The 24,127-nt window shown below is 35.3% G+C and overlaps 1 protein-coding gene across 1 annotated transcript in view; it reads left to right on the forward strand.

The window, feature by feature from the left end:
- KAT6B (lysine acetyltransferase 6B) overlaps positions 1-24,127 on the forward strand; it is a 165,489-nt gene that overhangs the window by 83,468 nt on the left and 57,894 nt on the right. The window contains 1 exon segment of the mRNA XM_039872160.1: positions 19,971-20,079. Within this exon segment, the coding sequence (XP_039728094.1) occupies positions 19,971-20,079 (109 nt within the window).

A 24,127-nucleotide genomic window follows, 5' to 3' on the forward strand; every position in this document is an offset into this window, starting at 1 on the left:
AATTTACCTCCTTATGGAAGCCCTATGGATTGACTCTACTCATCTTTTATATTCCTATTAATAATTTATGTTCTATCTCTACAGCTTTAATAAAGTAAAACTTTGGAAATCTGAATTTTAGTATCAAATATAGGATCCTGTATATAAATGTTCAAATATTTCTTTAGCCATATGAACTCATAAAACAGGACAATTCTTATTTTTTCCAGTTTTATTCAGTTATAATTGACATGTGACAGTTCTTGTTTTTTAATTTATATATTATGGTGCCATTGGTTAATGAAATCCAATAAGTTTCAAATATACAATTCAACAGTAAGTCATATATATATATTGCTTTGTGTGTTTACCACCTATAGTTAGATTTCTTTCTGTCACCGCATATTTAATGCCTTTTGTCCCATTTAGCTTCCCCCTCCCCGACATGCAACAATTCTTGAGATGCTTAATTTTCAAGACTTTTCACCATACTGTTTAAAAGAGATAGAGAAATTGGCCTTTTAGAATGTGACTTGCTACCTTTTCACAGAATATACTATTGAAGAAAGCAAGAAACAAGTTCTTATATTATGTTGTTTGAAATCATGTTCTTGAATTGTATATGTATATTTTCTCCCCAAGTAGTTTGTAAACTCTTCAAAGCATGGGTCATATGTTTTCATTCTTTGAATCTTCTGTGGCGTAGTGGATAGTGAGTCTGAGCTCTTGTACAGTTGAAGTGAGTAGCAGGTGCTCAAAAAATGTTAACTGGCAAAAATTCTCAGTGAAATACAATAACAGCTCATAGCCACTAACATCTTTTGAGCAGTTACCACATGCTATACACTGCCTTAAGTGCTTTATGTATGTGATCATGCAATTCGCACAACTATTGTTATTCCCATTTTACAGATGTAAAGGAGGAGTCAAATACTTGGCTGAGGCGACACAACTAGAAAGTGGTAGAGCTAGGAATCAAACCCAAGGAGTCCGATTCCAGATTTTGTCCCTTAATTCCTTTACTACAGTATGGGTCAATAATCTTTCAGAAACTTTCCGTAAGAAGTTCTGAAAACTTAGATGAAATATGAATTTTCTTTTAACCAAACTAAATAGAAAACTAAAAAGTAATCCTTAGATGAAGTAATTTATACTAAATAGGAAGCCTTGGGAAGGCCTCATTAGAAAATGAGAGAATAGGAAACTAAGCATGGTATTGTCTGCTGACCAGTGAGAAGAATATCTACTTATGCTGTGAATTCTTTATTTTATACATGTAACACCTGAATGAGGATGGTGTATTTCTCAAGCTCTCACATCTCATTGCTGGGCGACATCAAGGAGCTCTTTTTTTGGATAGCTGTCCATCTGTTCTTCTCCAAGAACTCCTGGATCTGTGCCACCGCCACTTGGCTTGCTGGCTCCAAGAGAGCCTAAATCAGTGAGTTGCTCACACCAGGGAGAACAAACAGGCTCTTCTCCTTAAAGTGTCTGTAATTGTATGACCATAATTAGAAATAAACCTTCTTTATATAATTTGCAGCTCACAAGGAAAGACTTTCTGCTTACACACTATTTTCCCCCTATTGTTTCACATGCTGTTGGGGAAATGGGTTACTTGGCCTAACAATACACCATTGAATTGAATAGCGAGATCCAGAGTCCCACCCTCCTAATTCTGCTGTTTGGCCTTGGATTTATCTCCTGTCCTTTCTCAGTTTTTGGGTTGTAGTGTTACATGATGTGGCTAATACAGCCATATAGGAAATGTTGCATGTGACAATCTTAATTGTTTAGTTCCTTAGAAATAAGAGAACCTAGAAATAAATAACTCTCGAGTAGAGACACTAGTTTTGGTGCTTGCAGTTAGGGTTTGAGTTTGTTGTCATCATCATAAATGATAATATTGTTTGGGTGGTACTACCATGTTCAAAGAGATGTAGGTCACTGTTGATTTTTGCCTAATGGTTTGAGTTTGAGTAGATATTGATTAATTCATGAGCCCCAACTGCAAGGAAGATGTTCAGTATTGATTAGACATATGCCTCTGGTTGTATGCTATTAAAAAGGACTCAGTTGTGAAATACTCCTAAAGCTAAATCAATAAGCCAGTAAAGTTGTTTTCCTCCTATACATGTTTGTATCCCTTTAACTAAATGGGAAGGACTTAGGAATTTCTGTGATCTGGACTGTAAGAAAACTAGCTGTATCCTTGGAACAGTATACTTTTATGTTAACCATTCCAGGTGAGTATAAATTATTCATATGTACATTTTAGTGGAGGATAACCCTGGCTTAATCAGGAAGACAGCATAGTTATTTTCTTGGGAAAATCATCACCTTTATTCTGATGATATGGATAGAGAAGTTTGTTTAGAACATGGCCAAACACTAATAAAAATTGAAGGGTTTTGAGATATAGTTCCTCACAGTGTAAGAGTTTAAAAATATCAATTTCTGTTATGATCATGGCCAGTGATTGTTAAGCAATTAGCTGTACTGACAGAGTCACTATGAAGTTTTCTGTCTTGGCAGTTTTTCTGAAGACTTAATTGACTTTAGTGCAATTTCTGGTGCACTTTTTTTCTCTCAGTATACAGACTTGTCCGGAATAACATTAGTCTTCATGAAATCCACTAAACTCAGTAACTTCTGGGCCTGTTATTCTCTCCTTGCCTTCTCTTCCAAGTTCCTAGAATGGTCTGTTACCTCCTGCTGTGTGGACTTCCTGGCCATGCCAACCCCTTCCTTAAATCTTTATGGTGGTTTCTCATTTCCTTTTGCATCTACTCTAGCTGTTTGCCCCATACATCAAAGCCAGTCACCAGCAGGCTCTGGATTATCTCATTTCCCTCATCTGCTGCTTAGGTCCCTGGCCTTCTCTTTCTTTCTCTCTGTTCATTTTAAGTTCCTCTAGGTAGCACCTTCCTCGTGAACTCATGACATTAGTATTTTGAACCCTTCCACGCACTATCATTTTTTTTAGACTTTCTTTTAACAAACTGTCCTTTTTCTTCTATTCTAAATAACTCCTGAAATCCTATCTTCTGTAAAAGTCATTTTGAATTAAGTAGAGAATTGCTGATGGTCTCCTCTTCATGTGCTCTGACAATAATAGACCTCCCATGGCTTCTTCCTCTAATATCCACCCCCATTATAAACTCACCTTTACTTCCCATTCCCAAATGGCCCTTGCCCTTGACTTATGTGTAATAACAGCATCTCCCATCCCTGTTCTGGTTACTGCTCCTAATTTAGAGACTCACACAGGGGCAAAGGAAGCAGATTCTGAGGTCAGCCACCTGACTTGGAATCTGAGCTCTGCCACTTGCAGCTGTGATCCTTTGGGCCCATTATTTAGCCTTTCTGTGTCACAGTTTCCTCCTTAATAAGACTGGGACAGTAATAACAAGTACCTGAAATTGCTGAAATAATTTAAGCACTTCATATAGTACCTAGCACATAGTAAGCATGCAATAAATATTAGTGTTATTACTTATTAACTGGAGGGAGAGAATGAAGAACACACCTATATTATATATATGTATATATACATGTGCACACATACACATATACACACATGCACACACATCTACATACACATACATAGTTACATAGTTTGGAAAAACATTTAGAATTGTGATATTTCTTTTTTAGAAAGTGAAAAAAATGCATATTTTTAAATGTAAACCACACAGAGTAAAGTTGAACAAAATTCTGGCTGGAGAGACAAGGGTTTAAACACCAGTGAGGAGGAACTGTTCCAGCTACTTCTGCCCACCTACTAAAGGTCTGGCATCAGCGGACTCGGCTCTGTTTGAAGGCACGGGGCCCCATGTGTGTGTGTCTGGGCACTTGGTGCTATGGTGTGACAATGATTAGGGCAATACGTTTTCCTTATGGAAGTTTAAGAAGCAGGCAGTAATCCACCTAATTTTAAGTAAATGAAAGAGAAAGTAATGTTTTTAAAGGTTATGATGGAGAATACCCTTTTTAAATTGACTCTAGAAGACTGCTTAGATAAATCTGTCATGAGTTTATGCCATACCACCTTTAAACTTTGATATAGCTTCAGGACAGCCATTATTTAGCATGAGGATAATTAATTGCTTTTGTTTTTCTAGTTTTGTTCCTAGTAAATATTCTGTTAAGGAATTTTATAAACATACCGAAGGTAATTCAAGTCCAATGGGTATATTTTCTAAATAGAACACTTACCAGGCTTACGTTGATTATTTATATTTGAAAATGTTAACTGTAGATATTGGTGGATTGGCTTCAGATTAATCACTTATTCCTGATTTTCCAGGGATGGATCAGTGAAATATTTGTTTGGAAAACAAATAATTTTAGATAGGCAAATGGAATCTTTTAAAAATAATAAATGATTTAATATACCAGTGTTTTTTGTGTGTGTAGTATCGGAGGACACAGAAGTATGCAGTGTGTGTATGACTTTATATATTTTTTAGTTCCACTAATCATATCTTAGGGGTTGCTACTTGTAGATGTAAAAGTTACTTGAATTTTTCTGTTTTCATCTATTTATGTAATTTTTCAGCTTATATCATTTTAGGTTGTTTTATTAATGCTGGTTTTATAACATAAAATTATTAGAAATTATAAGGAAGGGTGGCATGAAAGAGGTGACCAGATTTATACTGTTTTATGTTTCTGACTTTCATTTCTTTTCAAGTGTAGATTTATTCCTAGTGATACAAATTACTGTTTTCTTTGGCAGGCATTAGAAGCAAGTCTATGTGAAATTATGTAATGTCTGAAAAGTTTTATTCATGATTAATTGGCCTATCCTAGAATGGTATTTGTATGTGTGGAATAAGGCGATCATGCTTTTTATTTGGCAGTGAGTTAAAGTGCCCCTGCTCAGATCAGGTTACTCTACAGGGCTTTTTGAGTGAGAACTGTATATTTAGCTTGATCTCTAAAAAGCATAAAATGTAGCTTCAAAGCCAAATATGCTGGAATTAATATTGTAACCAAAATTAGTCTTCAAATACCTTCAAAAGCAAGCTATTCTACTCTAACACACCTTAACAAATAAAGTTAACAAATAAAGCCAAGAGATTTATTAACAACAACATTATCATCTCTATGGCCTCTGAAGCACAGCAGGTCTTGATTATCCAAGGGTAGATGATTGTCTGTAGTGTCAAAAAATAGTTTTAAATTCTTCCTGACCTTGACCCAGGCCGATCAGTTATAATAGTCTTTCTATTTATTTATCTAAGCTGGATTTTATAGGAGCTAGAAAATAAGGCCTTTAAACGATTGTCCCTTCTTGTGTGTACTTGAGAAATGATGATATCCATTACAAACAATACAGTGATAATGAACTTGATAATCGAGGAAAGGGTACTGCAGTGGTTCTGGAGCCTAATGTCTTGAGAAAATTAACTTCAGTTTTCTCATCTGTTATATGAAGATAATAGTATCTAACTTTTGGCATTTTAATGATTAAGTAAGAGTTTATCTGAATCTCTGCTCATAATAAGTGCTCTTCCAGTGTTTGCTGCTGCTACTCACTACTGCAACTGCCACCACACCAACTACTACTCCTACTATTATATAAATAGCTCTTCTTGCAGAGCACTGACTCCAAGGTTTTGCTCTTTGGTGAATTATCATATTGAAATGATAAAACATAGCCCAAAGTTGGATATGGGTAATTGTGGTGTTACTTTTAAAAAGTATCTATATTCTTATTACTCAAAGGCGTAGTAGACCAGAGATCAGCAAGCAGTATATCAGTATCACCTGGAAGCTTATTAGAAATGCAGACTCTCAGGTTCCTGTCTCAGAACTACTAAATCAGTTTGCATTTTACCAACATCTCCAGGTGTTTTGTTTGTGTATTAAAGTTTGAGAAACACTAATTAATCTGCATCATTTTCTGATCACCTCCCCCACCCCCATACCTATCCTCAGAATCATCTGAATAATTTAGAGATGACTACCAGCAGTGGACTACTAGCAGTACCACCTGAGCCAGGCCTCAGAACAGACATGTGGTAGGTAATTGGAAAGAAGGGAAGGTGGAAAGAGGAAGGAGGAAGGAGGAAGGGAGGAAGAAAAACCGTAACTGACAATACTGATATTATAACTCTGTACATAGGTCTGTGCTTACTGATTTCAGGTTGTCCTTTGTTTGACACTGAATATAGAAAGGAGTACTGAAATTTCGTGGGCTGGTATAAAATTCCTGTGACATTGTAAGTTCCAGCATTACTTTGATACCAAAACCAACCAAAGACATTGTTTAAAAAAAAAAAAAAAAGGAAACTATGGAACAATAGTTCTCATAAACATAAGCATAAAAATCTTTATAAAATAATAGCAGATCAAACCCAGAAACATATAAAAAGGATAATATATTGTGAGGTTTATCCAGAAATGCAAAGTTGGTTTAATATTCTAAAATTAAGACAACTTATGATTATCACAATAGATATAGGAAAAGGAATGAACAAAACTAAAAATCCATTCATAATAAAAACTCTCAGCAAACTAGGAATAGAAAGAAGTTTGTCAGCCTGCAAAAGACATCTAAAAACAAAAAGTATAGCTAACATTAATAATGGTGAGGGATCAAATACTTTCTTGCTAAGGTCAGGAATAAGACAGGTATGTCCACTTTCATTGTTTCTATTCATCATTGTACTAGAGTTTCTAGCCGGTGCAGTAAAGCAGGAAAAAGAAATGCAAATCACATATTCGGAGGAAGAACTAAAACTGTCTCTAGTTTCAGACCACATGATTATCTAGATGGCAACTATTAAGACGTCTTTAAGAAAGCTACTAAATAAAACTGGAGTGAATTTAGGAAGGATACAAGGTTGATACACAAAACCCAGTTATATTTCTACATAGTAGCAATGAACAATTCAGAAGTTGAAATGCCACTTATAATAGCATCAAACAATATGAAATATGTAAGGCTAAATTTAACAAAATATGAACAAAATGTGTGCTCTGAAAACTATAAAGCATTGTTGAAAGAAATTAAAGAAGACCCAAATAAGTGGAGAAATGTCCATTTCATGGATTGGAAGATTCAATAATGTTACAAAGTCAGCACTCCCTAACCTGATCTATACAGGCAGCATAATCCCAATAAAGATCCCAGCTTGGAGGTGATCACTTTGTAGATATGTAAATGTTGAATTATAGTGTCATACACTTAAATTTATATAATTAAAAAAAAAAAAAGATTCTCAGTGGGGGTTTTTCTAGAAATTGACAAGCTGATTAAAAAATTTATGTGGCAATGCAAAGGATAGCTAAAAATAATTTCAAAAAAAGAAGACCAAAGTTGAAGGACTAATTCAATGAAAAGAAGAAAATCTTTTCAACAAATGGTCCTGGATAACTAGATATACATATGGGAAAAAGTGAATCTTAATCCATTCCTCATTTCATACACAAAAATTAACTAAAAATGGATCATAGACTTAATTTAAAAACTAAAACCATGAAACTAGAAGAAAATGTAGAATAAAAGCCTTCCCAACTTTGGAATAGGCAAAGATTTCTTGGATTGCATAAACAATGAAAAAACTGATAAACGAGACCTTATAAAAATTAAAACCTGATTTTTTCAAAATAAATTGTTAGGAAAATGGAGAGACAAGCCACAGAATGAGAGAAAATATTCATAATACATATATCTTATGTGTAATATATATTTTAAAACTCAATAAGACAACTTAGTTTCTAAAAATGGGTTATGTTCCTCAGGAAGCAGGCACTGAGACAAAGTTTCACACGTAGAGTGGTTTTAAGGGACGCCCTTACCATTACCAACTCTTATGGGAGGAAAGGCAACAAATCAACATTGGGCAAAGGGAAGAGTTGAGCAGTGATACAGCTTAATAACCGTTATCACTGACTTCATGCATAGCTTTGTAGCTGGATTGGCCTTCAGAGTTGGGATAAGAGTTGGGCCAAGATAACCAGGCCTTTATTTTCTGCATCAACCAGTACCACTTAGATGTGGGCCACCCCAGGAAGGTGCACGTCCTTGGGGGACATGACTTTGTGCAGCTGAAGCAATCTCTGAAGTGAGTGACAACTGAAAACTGACTGCCTGTAGCATTCTCAGTATGTGGGGCAACAGGTTTTACACTCAGAGAGGGTCTGGCAATATATTGCAGTAGACCATAATGATGGGCAGAAGAGTCTAACAGGAGCTGTACAAATGAGGTGCATGAATGGCCATTAAGCACATGAAAATATATACAAAATCATTAGCCATCAAGGGTGTGCAAATTAAAACCACAATGAGACTTTAGTTAAAATTTTTTTAAAAAAATTTAGGAATAGTACATCTTGTATGAGTTTATATATGAAATTCTAGAACAAAACATATTGATAGAAAACAGATTTGTAGTTGGTTGGACTGCAGAAGGGCTAGAGAGAACTTTTGAGGAGGTAAAAGCGTTCTATTTTTTAATTGTTATGATAATTATATAGGTGTATATATGTGTCCAAACTTTAAAAGGGTACATTTTAAAATAAATAAATTATTACACCTCAGTAGATTTTTTTTTAAAGTCAGATTTAAGAAGAAAAACAAATGGGAGTTTATGTTCATGAGGGATTTGGTTGTTCTTTTAACTTTCTTTTTTTGTAATGTTTTTATTTGATTTTGGCATCAGAATTATGCTGACCTCATGAAATTAGGTGAGAAATATTTTTCTCTGTTTTTTTGGTTTTTTTTGTTTGTTCGTTTTTTGGGTTTTTTTTTTGAAATAGGTCATATAAGATTGGTGTTGTATTCTTCACAAATTCACCAGTAGAGTTATCTAGGCCTGGGATTCTTTGTATTGCGGTTTTAAGAATCATTTTCTTTAATGGATTTAGAGTTATTCAGAATTTCTGTTGCCTCTGGTGTTAGTTTTGTTAATTTGGTTTAACAGTGAAGTCCTTTGTTTTATCTAAGATGCCTAATTTATTGGTATAAAGCTGTTCATAATATTTGCCATCGTTTTAATGTCTTTAAGATCTGTAGTGATATCCCCTTCTTACTTCCTGATATTGGTAATTAGCATTTTTCTTTTTCTTGATTAATCTAGCTAGAGGTTTCTAATAAAGTTAAGCATCTACCTACCTTATGACTTAGCAGTTCCATTTCTAAGTGATTTTCTCAAGAGGGATGAAAAGACATATCCACAAAAATACTTATACAAGAATGTTCATAAAAATCTTATTTCTTTTAGCCTTAAACCGAAAATAAATTTAAATGTTGATCAGCTGTAGAAAGAATAAACAAATGTTTGTGTATTTTACAATCAAATAATACTCAGTCATAAAAAGAAATGAATTATTGATATATGCGACAGCATGAATGATCTGGCAATTCAGTGAGTGAAAGAAGCCCTACTCAAAAGAATTCAGTGTCTGTCCCATTTATGAAATTTTAGGACAGACCAATCCAAACTGTTGTGGTAGAGATCAGAATAGTGGTTGCTTGGGAAGGAGAGTGGGAAGAGACTGACCAGGAAGGAGCAAGAGAGAACTTTTTGGTTATGGAATGTTCTGTATCTTAATAGAGATGTGTGTTACATGAGTCTATGCATTTATTCAAAACTTTGAACTCTACATTTCCTTATATATAAAATATACCTTAATTTAGTTGTACAACAATGTGAATGTACTTAGCGCCAATTAAAAATGATTTAAATAGTACATTTTATGTTATGTATGTTTTATCTTTAAAAAATGTTAGTGGGTGGATGTGAAGGTTCTAAATGGGCAAACATTTAAAGTACTTATTTTCTCCCAACAATGTGCCGTTCTATTGTTTCTTTATCATTTATATAATAAAGACTGTAATTTAGAAAATGATGAGAAAGTAACAAGTATGAGAAATAGCATTACATTTATATATTCAATAAAAATTTATCGTTTACAGCGTGTATAGTTCTTCATTATGTGTGGTAAAGATAAACCAAACAAGTATCTCCAAAGAGCTTACAGGGTCCTGAGCTTTGAGTTAAAATACGCAAAAAGAAAATTGATTTCACAAAAATAAAGAGCTTTCTTTCTCCTACTATATACCCTTTAGTAGGCTTCTATGGACTGTTAAAGCTCTAGGAAATTGAGTTTAAAAATCCTTGCCCTGTGGGGAAAGCCTATCACATCTGGTGTTTCTCCTGGCCTTGCTGTAGCTTGCATTAGTAGGGGAGGGACTTACTTTTTTTTTTTTTTTTTACGGTTCCAACACAGCCTGCAGTAATGCTGGAGCATCAGAGATCAGAGTGTCACTGATAATGTTCACTTAAGTGCTGGGATGGTGCCTGGCCTAAAGCATTCATAGATATAGAATCTCCACCACGAAGAGTTTTAGGGCAGAGTCCAAAAAACAAGGTCAGAGCTCCTGACATTCAGGTAGTAATTATCTAAGCAATCCTCTTTGCCTACTGCTTATGGCTATTGTAATTGAGAGGGTCAAAGGTAGTCTGAAAGTGAGGAAAACAAAAGCAGAAATGTCAAGGGCATGGAAATTCTGTATACCAGATGGTTCATGTGTCCACAGGGCAATTGAGAATTAAGTGTGGTAATGGAATTACACTACTTTTATTGATTCTGTGAGGATAAGCACTTGTAGTATCAATTATATTCTTCTTGGCATATTTGGGTGCTGAGTAAATATTAGTAACTCATTGTAGTACATAGCATCTCAACTGCCATGTAAATCTCTATGAATGCAGAATATTGTTGGGTTGTGGTGGTGATGATAATATTCTTGAGAAAGCGACTAATGTGACTTTTCTAGCTTGTTAATATCCACCTACCTATGTCTCATCTCTCATACTTCCCTGTTTGGCTCTAATTGTAGTCAAGTCGGTTGCCTCTGCCTCCTGAGCAGTTAATGCAGGTTTCTCTTGGTGGAATTGGTAATGAGAATGTTTGCATTCACATCATGCCTAGGTGGGGTTATAGGTACCATATCTAGATTAAAACAGATGCCTTGGGCCAACTGAGGAAGCCAGCTATATGATTCCAACTGTGATATTCTGGAGAAGGTAAAACTATGGATACAGTAAAAGAAAAGATCAGTGGTTGCCAGGGTTAGGGGAGGGAGAGGTGAATAGGCGGAGCAGTCGGCTTTTTTAGGACAGAGAGAATGCTCTATATGATAAAGATGCTATAATGGTAAATACATGTCACCATAAATTTGTTCAGACCCATCACATGGACAATGTCAAGAGAGAACCCTAATGTAAATTATAGACTTTGGATGATAATGATGTGTCAATGTAGGTTCTTCAATTCCAACAAATGTCTGGTGAGGGATGTAGATAATGGGGGAGGCTATGCATGTGTGGGGGCAAGGGCATGTGGGAAATTTCTATACCTTTCAATTTTGCTGTGAACCTAACACTACTCTAAAAAAAAGATAAAGTAAAAAAAGAAAAACATTACAGAATTGTGACACGTGAATATGAATTGATTTTAAAATTCCATTTTTCAAAATCTAGAGTAAAGTTTATATTATGTGCTAATATTGTGACATACTTGCCAAAAAGAATAGTTTGTAAATCCTAAGCAGACCTCCTGTAACCACGTGTTGAACTTCCAGCTGTGTTAAATCAGACTTTGATCCCTTTTAAGAAGATAAATGCAATATCTGCAGTCTCTAATGGTAGAGGTAGAGGAGAGACTTTCAGATGAAACCTTAAAAGCCAAGTCCCTGTCCACATAAGAAATTAAAGATCCTGGAGAAAGCAGTTTTTTATTGCCCCTCCTCAACTCCCCAAAATGAATAAATGAAATGCTATTGTTAAATGCAGTGTACAGGATTAGATTTGTTTTATTCCAATAGAATGACTTTCCTTAATCAGCACCCTTATAAATGGCACACCTGCCTAATGGAACAAGTTCTAGGCTACAGGATACAGTGTGAGCATTTCAGTTAGCTCCACGCAATTGATAACTGTTGTGGCTGATGTTCTTAGAAAGTCTTCTTTCTTTCTCTCTTATTCCTTTGTGGCTAAGCTTTTATTATTTTATACTTCTGAATCAGCCTTTGATTGTGGGAATTTCCCAGTATGTGGTCATTGATACTGTTTTTGTTTCTAAGTGATTCTTTAAATGAAAAAAGTAATGTATTTATGGATACATGTATGGATGCTTTTAAATATTTTTATTATATTAGATTTAATTTACTTGTTGTCACTCTTAAAATACAGAGAGCCCTCTTCACTGTGACAAGGAGGTAAAATACAGCAGTCGCATTCAAGATCTCCATACATTAGCAATAATAAATCCTTTTGCCCAGAGTAACACAGAAACTCAATCCAGAGCCAGTGGGAATGATATAGCACTCCTTCACAGAACCAATTACCCACAGAGAAGTATAATGAGCAGGGGAGGTGATACAATAAAAATCTATATGGCGAGAATAAAATTACGGTAAAATTGTTGCCTGTGAAATGTCTTATAATAAGTATGTCTCCAATTATCTTCTGGAAAAATTTAGGCCAAAATTCATGAGAGAATTGCAAGAATAGCGTTAGAATAAAACAAAAGTGTGCACGAGTGTAGAGAAAATGGCAATAGACACGTTGTAAACAGAGTCCTGTTGTGCCCTGAAGGATCTGAAGTAGCCCCAGGTGCTGCTGTAAGGAAGCACCGGTCCAGCCTGCCCACGGAGGAACGACTGATGACTGACCTCACTGCAGTTTCAGTAAAAGCCAATGGGAGCAAGATAGCGCTCTTAAAAAATAAGACAGTTTAGACCATCGTAGGAAGTCTCTACTTTATGAGTTAGTGTATTTCCAAAGACCACATCTTAAACTGATTGCTGTAAAGGAAAATTCTGAGTGCGTATGCTCTGTATCCTAATTAGGAGTGGGCTTGATCTGTTCAGACAGATATCAGTTTTGAATAAGTGGATTAAGTGGCAAGAAATGAAGTCTGGTTCTTTATTAGATAAGTGTCCTGCAGAGTGGTGAAGTGGCAAAAATAAAAAAAAGTATGTTACCCTTAAAACAACACAAACAATTTTCAACCTCTGTTGTCCCAGTGCTACCAATTGCCCCAGGGCTATTAGTTGTGCAGTTTGTGGAAAATAATTCATTACTAATAATAAAGCATCAAAGTTCATAAAATATTTTTTTAAAAATAGATTGAACAGATTCACGTTCTTAATTTTGTTACTCTCACTGCAGTGTATTTATCTTCCTTGACTACTTTTACTAATTTTTTTTACTTGTATTCTTTCCTGAGTAGGATATAAGAGGGTGGGGGGTCACAATTAGTTATGGCAACTGGGCGTGTCCCCAAATGTCTTGCATACAACCTATAGAGACTATTACTGAATGAGTCCTAATAGTTAATACTTGTGATAGTAGTGGTGAGATAATTTTCCTCTTAGCTGATTTTAAAATTTTCATTCTGTCTTGTCAGATTATATCCAGAGAAGAACAATTATGTCCAAACATAAGTATCATTCACATAAATAGTCAGAGGAGAACAAAAGCTTTCGGATTAGAGAGAGATGGAACCCACCTTGCTATCCATGGTTGCTTCACATGTCATCTTGTAGTCATTAAGGACATAACATTAAAGTAAAGAAAGTAGTCACTGTTTGAGGACCTGTTGAACTGGAAGAACCAGTTCCTAACCTGAAAGCAGTTTGTTCATTCATTTATTCAACAGATGTACTTTGAGACTGCAGCTACAGCAATGAACAAAGTCTCTGCCCTACTGATGGAGCTTTTATAGTTTCATTAAGTGAAATAAAATAGACAAATAAATGATACACAATATGTCAGATAGTGACTGCTGCTGGGCAGAAAAATAAAGCATGGTGCTAGTGGAATGCAATTTCAGAGAGAATGGTCAGGGATAGCCTCTCTGATAAGGTGATATCTGAATCAAGCTCCAAATGAAATGAGGGACCAACCATGAGAAAAGTGAAAGAGCAAAGAGCTTGGAGTCACCTGACTGGGGTCCCTCTGACTTAATAGCTTTGTGACCCTGTGGAGGCGTTTAAATAACTTACCTGTAAAACGGAGACACACAAAGCCACCAGGCCTGTCTTACAGGATTTGTATGACACAGGTGAGACACTTGAGAAAAGCATTTTGATAAATAGGCAAAACATTACTTAAACTTCAAATTTCAGTACAAAATGATAAAAGCGTATGAATTAAAGAGAGACATACAGAAGAGTCTTAAAACAGCCCTTTCATTAATTTGTTTTGGAGTTATTGAATTAAGTTTTCTGAGCTAAAATGTAGAGAACACTCTCCAAAGATGAACTGTTTGATACTTGGTGTCAAGGATTTATATTCTTCTTTGTTCACTTTATGGTATTATTCATTTATGATTTCGTATTTGTGCTTTTCATTCTGACATCTTTTTGTTTTACATTGAGCTTTCTTTTTATTAAGTCAGTTACAGTCCTCTTGAATTCTCATTGAGGCATTTTCTACCTTGTTCCTGTACTCCCTAATTAATTCATTTTAAAAAACCTGTAAGATTAATATTTATCATGAGGAGGGTTCACAGAATCAGTCTTTTATAGAATAATCCTAAACTTCAGAACAGTTCATTTGTGCTGATATTTATTAAGAACTTGAAGTTTGTTGCTGTTTTTATTTTTACAGCCAAAGTGAATTTTGCAGTAATCCTTACAATGAATAGGACTTGTATAAAGTACTTCAAACACTCACTCACACTTGAACTTTTGCAGCCCTGGAGCTAGATATCATGGACATTATTGTGCCCTTTTACAAATGAGCAAACCCGAGGCTCAGAGTACAAAATTTAAATCTAGGACTTTTCATTATACAAGTATGAATTAATGAATGAAAAATGCTGAATTACTTTTAACACAATTACTAAAATGGCATATTTTATAAGTAGATTTGAGGAAGTTGTTGATGACTCGAGAAGATGAATCCATAGGAGAATATGAGAAAGAGGGCTATACACCTGATTATTGTGAATGGAGACAAAACCTCTTTTTTGTGTGTCATTTTAAGAAAGAGAATGGAGAATGTGAGCCTGGATACCCCTGGTTCTGATCTAGTTCATGAGCTTTCATTTATTTTTGTCCAGTTATTTAGACTAACAGGACTAATAGACGTGTTGTTTCCTTCAAGGCAGAAACAAAAGCAATCATAAGCAAATATAAAACTTCTTAAAAATGCATCGTTTTGGATTTAAAGAATGGTTCCTCAGAAAAGGCTATTTTATTTCGAGGTCAAGAGTCCTGAAAACTCTTGAAAGGTCTTTTTAAGCATAATAGAATCAATAGAAAAATTATACCTGAGCTAGGAAGGGCCTTAGAGATTATCCAGCCATGGAACTATTAAAATAGTTGATCTGGAAAGGACCTTTGAAAGGTCCCAGATCCCCAACTTGTGCGTGGCTTCTTTGTCTGCTATGGTGTCCTCACCATTTTGATGGGACCATTCAGCCTCTCCATGGTCTCTTCTGATTACTAGGGCCTCTAGCTGCTTCAAGGATAATCCATTCCATGAAGACTATGTGATTCCACTTACATGAGCCTGAGACTGGGGTAGAGGGGAGCGGAAATGGGGAGATAGTGCTTAATGGGGACATTTGGGAGGATGAAAAAGTACTAGAGATGGATGGTGATGATTGTTGAACAAGAATGTGAATATACTTAATACCACCGAACTGTACACTTAAAAATGGTTAAGATGGTAAATTTTTTGTTATGTATATTTGGCCACAATTTTTAAAATGAAATAAATATATAAAGGAAGCAGGGGGAAAAAATCCGTTCTATTGCTGAATAGCTCTGTTGGAAAGTTTAACTCTAAATAACCCCTATTGGTTTAAGTTTTGTACTCTGGAGCCATGGAAAACATATCTGATCCTTTCCCCTGAGTGAAGACACCTAGCTTGTCTCCTCCTAACAGCCCCTTCAGGGCTAACTAGCCCCAGTTCCTTCAGTAGGTAATGCAATTTTGTTTTATAGTTTATTTGTATCATGATCAAGATAAGGACCATACATTGTGATGGGCCGATAAGCCTTGCTCACTCACCCTGTCTCCCTTTAAATTTGTTTGTCGATGAAACTGGGTCATTTGTCCCCCAAAGTTTTGGTACTTGCATCCCTCTGCTATACAGATCGACACCTTCCTCCGTCCTCTGTATTTCTTGTGAGTTGATAATTGGATTGAGTTATTTTATTTTATAAATGCTTGTAATCTAACTATACAATAATTCATTTTAGATTTTTTTTTTTTTTTTTTTTGAGTGAAGGAAGTACTATTTTCTTTCCTCCTCAACTTTTTGTTTGGAAAATTGTAAACATGCAGAAAAATGGAAAGAATGATTTAATAAAGATACCCAAGTACCCTTTACGTAGATTCACCAAGTTAATGTTTTGCCACATTTGCTTTCTCTCTCCCTGTCTGCACGCACACAAACAAATAAACATAGGTTTCCCACTTCCTTCATCACTTAAGCTTAAGTTACAGACATCATGGCATTTATTCCAAAATATTTTTTGCACATAACTCCTAAGAACAAGGACATTCTCCTGTATAATCACAATTACATTGACTCAAGAAATTTACGATATATCTTGTTTCTATATTATCTGCTATTTAGTTTATATTTCCATAATTATCCAAATAATGTCTTTTACAGCTAAGGGTTTTTATGTGTTTTTTAAATTCAGAATCCAAGCAAGGATCACAGATTGTATTTCGTTTTCATGCTACTTCAGTTGCCTAAATTGGTTCTGTCCTTCTTTGAGTCTTGCATGACATTGATGTTTTTTGAAGAGTCCAGGCTAGTTTTACAGAATGTCCCTAAATTTGGATTTACCTGATTATTTTCTTATGATTAAACTCAGCATAAATGTTTCCATCAAGAATGCTGCATAGGTAGTGCTGAGTCCTTCAGAGCAATGCTCATGAAGTACATCATGTCAGTTTGTCCCATATTGGTGACAGGTCTGATCACTGAGTTAAGGAGGCATCTACCAGATTTCTCCATTATAAAGGTACCTTTTCTCTATTGTAATGAATAATCTATAGCTTATTAGTGGTTGCTTTTTAAATAGTTTTAAAAACGTGCCATTGGTAATGGGAGAAATTGGATGGAATAGATTATGAGAACATTAGTAAAGAGTTATTGCCGCTGATGGAAAGATAATTTTTAAATACTTGTTTTCCTGAGAGTGGAGAGATGAGGAGAGAGACAGTGCAGGTAAGGAATGGACTTTAGACTTGAATTCCAATCCCAGCTCCATAGTTGAACCTGTGCAACTTTAGAAAAATTATCTAACTTCTCAGGTCCTCAATTTCCTGCCTAAAATGGGCATAATAATATATATTCATGGCAAGATTGTTAAGATGATTAACTGAGATAGTGTATCAGTGGCCTGTAACCTAGCAGCACCCCAGGACCGTTTCGTGGGTAATGAGAGCTGCTTCCTAAGCAGTTTGTAGAGTTTAAATCTGTGGGTGTTAATTCTCAGGATTAGCTTGAAATATTCAAGCATGTTGATAAGAAAATGTGATCAACAGGTTAGGTGACTTTGTGACATTTTAAGGAACAGAATTAAGAATTTTTTCCGACCTCTTAAATACGATTTGTCTGTAGTAGACTTGTGTAAAACTGAGTTGCCATTTATTCAGACCTCTTTCTGACTGCAATCCATTTTAATCTATTACCAGGGATTATTTTTGAAACAGTTTATATGTAGTCTGATTGAGAATAGTGAATCATAATAATTCTGTGACCTATTTACATGCATTACTGTAAAAATTTCATTTTATACAAGTGATGATTTTTTAAAGTTAATTAGACTCGGCTATACTGAGGTTAGCAAAAAGTGCTTTGAATTATCAATAATTCAGTAGGGTGGACATTTCTGTATAATGCAGTGGTTTTATAGAGTATTGTAAGATAGTTATCCCTAAAATAAATGATTGTGAGCATTCATCAACGTGGTGGGGTTCACTTGAATGTAGCGTGAAGTGATAGCATCTATGCTTTCTATTATTGGGCAGAGTGTGAGACATTAGTCTTTCTGGCCATGAACTACTCGCAACCTTTGTCCTTTGTGTTACCTTTAGTTAAAAACGAAAAATGAGCATGAATGCTGGCTGATGGCCATGTCTTTCTTATAGCTAAAAATTCATCTGGGAAAGAAAAATGGGATCGCAGATTTGGATTTGTTTCATTGAATGAATGATATGTGACATTTTGTAAATTATTTATCACTGCAAGGATGGCAGCAATGGCTTGAGCATTGTTTTATCAAATGAAAGCAGGAATCCCATTAGTACAAGAACTGGATTTTAGCTAGAATCTATCAGGGGAATGTTGTCATTTTAAAACCAGATTGTTCTTTTAATTGCTATTTAAAGGAACAAAAGCGTTCCCAAGGTACTGCAGTTGAGCAGTTGCAAGTAATAACTATGGATCCATAATTATGCAGTGCTGATTATCTGGCATTTAAAAAATTGTGACTGGAGTCAGTGACCAAATTGTTGTAGCTTGTCTTTTTTGGTTTTTCTAGTACAGTTTTATACTGTTTTGTAACTTAGGTCTCAAAAATATATTTGCGTAGTTACCTCAGGAAGTAAAGCCTGCACATATTAAATGAACAAATTAAACTGAAAATAAGGGTAAGATAACAAGCACTTACATTGTAAGATAAAATTAACAGTCATATTGGACAGTTTTACAAATGCTTGGTCATAGATGAATTGTTTTTTGATGACATGTCACAGCAAACTAAGACATTCGTTGGAATCATTATAACCATTTGAAATATTATCTTTGAGATGAGGGTTTTTTTTTTAACTAGCTTATGTTTCTTTCATTTACTCATTTAGCAAATATATTTTGAGTGCCTACCGTACATCAGGCAATGTGTTAGGCATCTGAAATAGAGTTAGCCGAACAAATGCTGTTTATTCTGTGCTGATGTATATTTAGAAAAACCTAGCAAAATCTTGTTTTTAATTTGCATTAAAATTTTGTGATTATACTAAGTTTCTTGCCCTTAATTTTTGATTCATGGGATTCAAATATAAATATGTTGCATTCAGATGACTAGCAGACAACATGTGTGAAGGCTTGGAATATGTGGTAAAATTTTAGTTTTCATACAGTTTTGGTGTTCAAAATAAATGTGACCAGATCTGGAGGCACAGCTATTCATATGGATGGGAATACATATGGGGACTACTAGCATTGCTGGTAGTCATAAATAACAGTGGAGACATGAAATGTATGCAGATTTATACATTGTTCAAAGCAGTTTCCTTAGTGAGAGTTAAAGGGTGCTAGGAGGTTAGACAAATGTTTTATTATTTCTTTTATTAAAGTGAGAATGTCAGAGATTGAAAGTTTATCTCCTTTGTGTGTCATGGTGTGGTTTACTGTTGAAGATCTCTGGTGCCAGAAAGGCCTTGATCTTCTCAAGTGATCCTACAGAACTTTAACGTTCTTGTTTAGTTCTAACTCTGTTACTATGTCACCTAAAAACATATCAATATTTTATGCCAAATGCTTAATACATGAATAATATAGTAACCTGTACTGAAACATTTGATAAAGTTTAGTTGAATAATCTGACCTGACTAGATGATATTTATAATCTATAATACTGAATACATAGATGAATCAATATTATATGCATGTAGATTATGGGAACAATTGAGATTTCAGTTGAATCCTTAAATATTCATTTATGGGAGATTGTCTAATATATAAAGGTCTTAGATTTTATTGGTTTAATAAAATTAGTTCTGAATCTTATATATTACACCTAAAAACATTCTTTAGGTAATATTTTAGAATAAAATAATTTAAGAGATTTTTTAATTAGCAGAAAATATTGATTCGAATATCTTATTCAACAGTTTTTCTTTGTTAGAGACATATGTAAGAAACTTGACTTCAATGTTTTGGTTTTAATTTTGAAATGGAAAACTAACAATATGTTTTCATTTTAATTGTCCTAGCCCCGTGCCGATCCCATTCCAATATGTAGCTTCTGTTTGGGGACTAAAGAATCGAATCGTGACAAGAAACCTGAAGAACTCCTCTCTTGTGCAGACTGTGGCAGCAGTGGTAAGTTGGTGTTTGTTGTACGTTGTGTGCGACTACTCCCTATTACAGCTACACGCTATTTATCAGAACTGTATTTGTTATTTAAAGCAATTATTTGGTAATAGCATAGGTTTGAAATTTTAAAAACTAAGGGCAAGTAGAAGGGGAAAAAAGTGTGAGTATATTAGCACTGACATAAAGATATAGGTTTATATAATACTATATATCAATACTTATAATTAACTTTGATTTCATACTGGTAATTCAGTGTGGAGTATTCTGTATTGCAGGCAAATTCAATGTAGGGAATTCTGAGTTTTCAGAATTCCTGAATACAACTAGAATCACATATTTTCTATAACCTGAAGTCTCAATTAAGAGATGCGTGACTCCAAAAGAAAGGGACAGTATATTGGAAACTGCAGTGATAGAATCAAAAAATCATCAGGCATGAAAGAAATTCAAATTGCCTAGGATAAGATAGGAAAAGAGTGGTCTGTGTAAAAAATGATGTTGAAATCAAGGAATGCTGGGTAGGGACGCTGGACCTTTGGCAAATTACAAATCCAGAAATGCTTTCAAGATAGCTATCATTTCTACTTTTTTCCCAACATAAGATTTGAAGGCCATACTTCCAGTTTTATAATGGAAATTAAAAGTCAAATTGTGCTTACGTTAAAAGAATTGTCTTAACAAGCTAGTCTTCCTTCTTGTTAAGCTGGTGATAGTTGCCTAGCTGATATATATACACATATGTAACACATACATACAGGCACATATGTCAACAGATTGAGTGGCATTTGTTGATTTTTTTAAAAAATTAATCTTTTTGTGTTAATCTTTAAATTTTTTTCCAGCCTACTGAAACTTTTCCCTCCAAAGTGTTATTTTAAAATTCATGACGAAGTAATATTTCTGTAGTTATAGTTATCTTTAAAAAGAACAACAAACCAGCAAAACGCTGTAGCATACTCTCATTGAGGAAGTCGTTGTCACATAGTGGTTAAGCAAACTCGAGAGCAAGCCATAGCCCAGCTCCTCTATCTTGAGATAGTTACTTAACCATTCTGAGCCTCATGAGAAAATTAGATAATGGTAGCACCTACTTCTTAGGTTTTGTTGGAGTTAGATGAGAGGACACAAGTACATAGCCTAGCACAGGGTCTGTAACAACTATAAATGCCAGCCATTGCTGTTTGGCATGTTTGATGTTGTAAGTTAAAATCTTATCACCACTTTTGACAGTTGCTTGATAGTTGGATAGAGGAAATATTTCACACTGAGGCATGACGTTGTTGTGTAATCATTCTTCTTCCTCTTATGAAGGTTGAACTTGATGGGCTCTGTGTGATTCCACAGCTTCAGGACCTGACTAAGAGGGAAGAGCCCCGGAAATAAGACATTGCAAACTCTGCTTGAGAAATGCATTCTGACAGTCTTGTTGATGGGCTTTACAGATCCATTAAAATTATTTTACCTGCCCACGGTATCATGGATCGTGACAAAAGGGCATGGAAACATTATCTGTATGTTCAGTTTAATAAATTTCAACCCTACAATCTCCCTGTTTTATCCTGGTGAGGTAGTGCCTCACTCATCAGTTCTGACTCTAGTTATCTTCTAGGTTTTCTCACGAGGCTCATTCTGAATGAATTATTCTTTTGTTTAACTGCCTGATCAATTCAGTGGCGTTCACTTGTCTAGGTACCCTTTGTGATTTTTAAGGTGGTACTTTAAAAACACTCTCCACTGTTTTATTTCATGAGTATATATTTGTCTGGGTGCCTAGACAGATTAAAGACGCATTTAAGTGTGGGAAGAAAAGTTCCCTTCATATATTTCCTTACCTCTGGTGATACGCTTACTTGAGTTGATAAGGAATTTGAGATCATTATCTTCTAGATCATAACTTCAAGGCCTCCTTCACAGGGTATAAAGGCGTAATTCTAAACAGGTAGATCTTAGATTTTCTGATGTAATCAATCTCCCTTCGTTTTCCCCAGATTGAAGACCTGCCAAGGGAGAGGTTTGATCTCCTTTATACTTTGAGGTCACCGAAATTTTTTTCCCTTAAAGCTTCTTACTTTTCTAGGGTATGTAGGTATAGTGTTATGTTTTCTCTTTTCAAGAACACTGCTTTCTCTTTTAACAAATAGAGAAGAATGGATTGAGGATATTGTCTAGATCTAGAAAGTTTGTATAGAGTCGTTTTGTAAGCCAGTCTTTTCCTCTCCCTTCAGGTGGATAGAGCCAGGGACTTTGGAGTCCAGGTATGGGTCATGGCAGAAATTCAAGCCCTGGGGTCATCATGTCCCTTTGTTTAGGATAGAGGATGGCTCAGAGTGCTTCTCTGGACTCTGTAATGGGATCCAGCTCTTGTGTTGGGGTTCACTTAATCTTCCCTTGATTGTACTGTGCCACTCTGGATTTAGCTACATTAGTCAAAAAAAAAAAAAAAAAAAACCAAACCATTGTTCCTAGTTCAGGGAGATGCATCGTAGACAGTTTTTCATCTAGTAGATCAGGTGAGGGGACTTTGTTATTTGCTAGTCTTTAAATGGAAGGATCAAACTAAAATGTAGTTCTTAGAGAGCATGGTTATAGTTATAATGCTTTGTTGTTGTGATCCCTTGGTAATTATAGGGAAAAAAGAATAAAATAAGCTGGCATGGCTCAACAGTGCCCTCTAATAATGGTGAGAGCCCCATTGTCACGGTCCCGTCCAGTTTCTCAAGTGGGAATTACAGAGTGGTTCATTCCTCTAATTGGCCTTGTGGAAATGGCCATTGTCTGACACTCGCAAGAGTCTGTTGGTTCTAGGATTGAATTGAGACCCTTTGTAATGATCAAAGGAACCCCTAATGTAAGATGTTTATGTGAAAAAAAAAAAAAAATACCCATAGCAGTGTAAAATCAAAAAAAGGAAATATAGATGGCAGCCCATAAGGAGGATCATTCTTAAATGTGTTTCCCATATGTGCCTGTTGTTTTTCAGTCACCTCTATCTGAAGTACCATTTGAATGATGTCATGTATAAACTCTGCTTAGATTTCATAGTCATGAGTAATAAATGTTTCTTTCTGCTTACATCATAAAGTAAAGCCAATTAGAATTTTTTCTATTTTTAAGATGGCTCAGTGCTGCAAAGGGGCAGTATTTTCTTTAACTATGTTTTGCCTGCTGAAAGTTCTTTTGAAAAAATGATTCAAGTTTGCAGGCAGTAAAAATGTGAGTGAAGTACATGGAGCCCCACATGTCGTGTTCCAGTTCTCTCCTGCTTGCTGACTGTAACTGCAGCTTTCCATATCTGTAAAATGCAGAGGGTGATGTCTGTACCCTGCCTCACAGGGCTGTTGTGAGGATCTGGTGAGATAATGATATGAAGATTATCAGTAACTATAAAACTTTTCACCAACGTGAAGAATTATTCTAACCACTGATATGAATGTGGGAATCATCAGATAGTCTTCAGGTCTGTGGAAATGTTGGGACTAGGAAGTGATTTTACTTGACTTTCATGGATCGGTCTCCTTCAAAATTAACACTGCTATATTCTCTGTGCCTCATTAAGACCAAATTATCTTTAATTAGCTTCACATAAGTATTAGATATTATACCAAATGAAATTTTGTGTCTGCTGCTCAGATTGCTGGGTGGTTAAATCTTACTTACAGATGAGTTGTGTGCATGTGTGTTTTCAAATTAGCAAATCTAAGATAAGTGTACAGTTCAAAATTACAGCATCATTCTAAGTGGAAGCTCATTGAAACTGGAGACAGAGAAAGGCTGCTGTGATGTAGCTGGAAGAGTAAGAAAACTCACCTTTGTACAGTAAAGGGAATAAGAGCCATCGGGTTAAGTATCAGCCATCCTCAGGAGACCTGACATCTCTCCTGGGTTTGTCTTTATTTGTGTGTTAACCCAGAACAAAATGTGCCTGCCCTCTGTTCCCACAGGGAGCTGGTAGGTACAGTATACAGATATTCAGACACATAAAAAAGATCACTAGTTTCCTCATGTCGCTGAGAGAAAACTCCCCCTGGGATTGGTTGGTTAGTCACCCATTTTA

Source organism: Pteropus medius, unplaced genomic scaffold (genome assembly GCF_902729225.1).
Source record: "Pteropus medius unplaced genomic scaffold, Ma_sr-lr_union100, whole genome shotgun sequence".
In the NCBI taxonomy this organism is placed as follows: Eukaryota; Metazoa; Chordata; class Mammalia; order Chiroptera; family Pteropodidae; genus Pteropus; species Pteropus medius.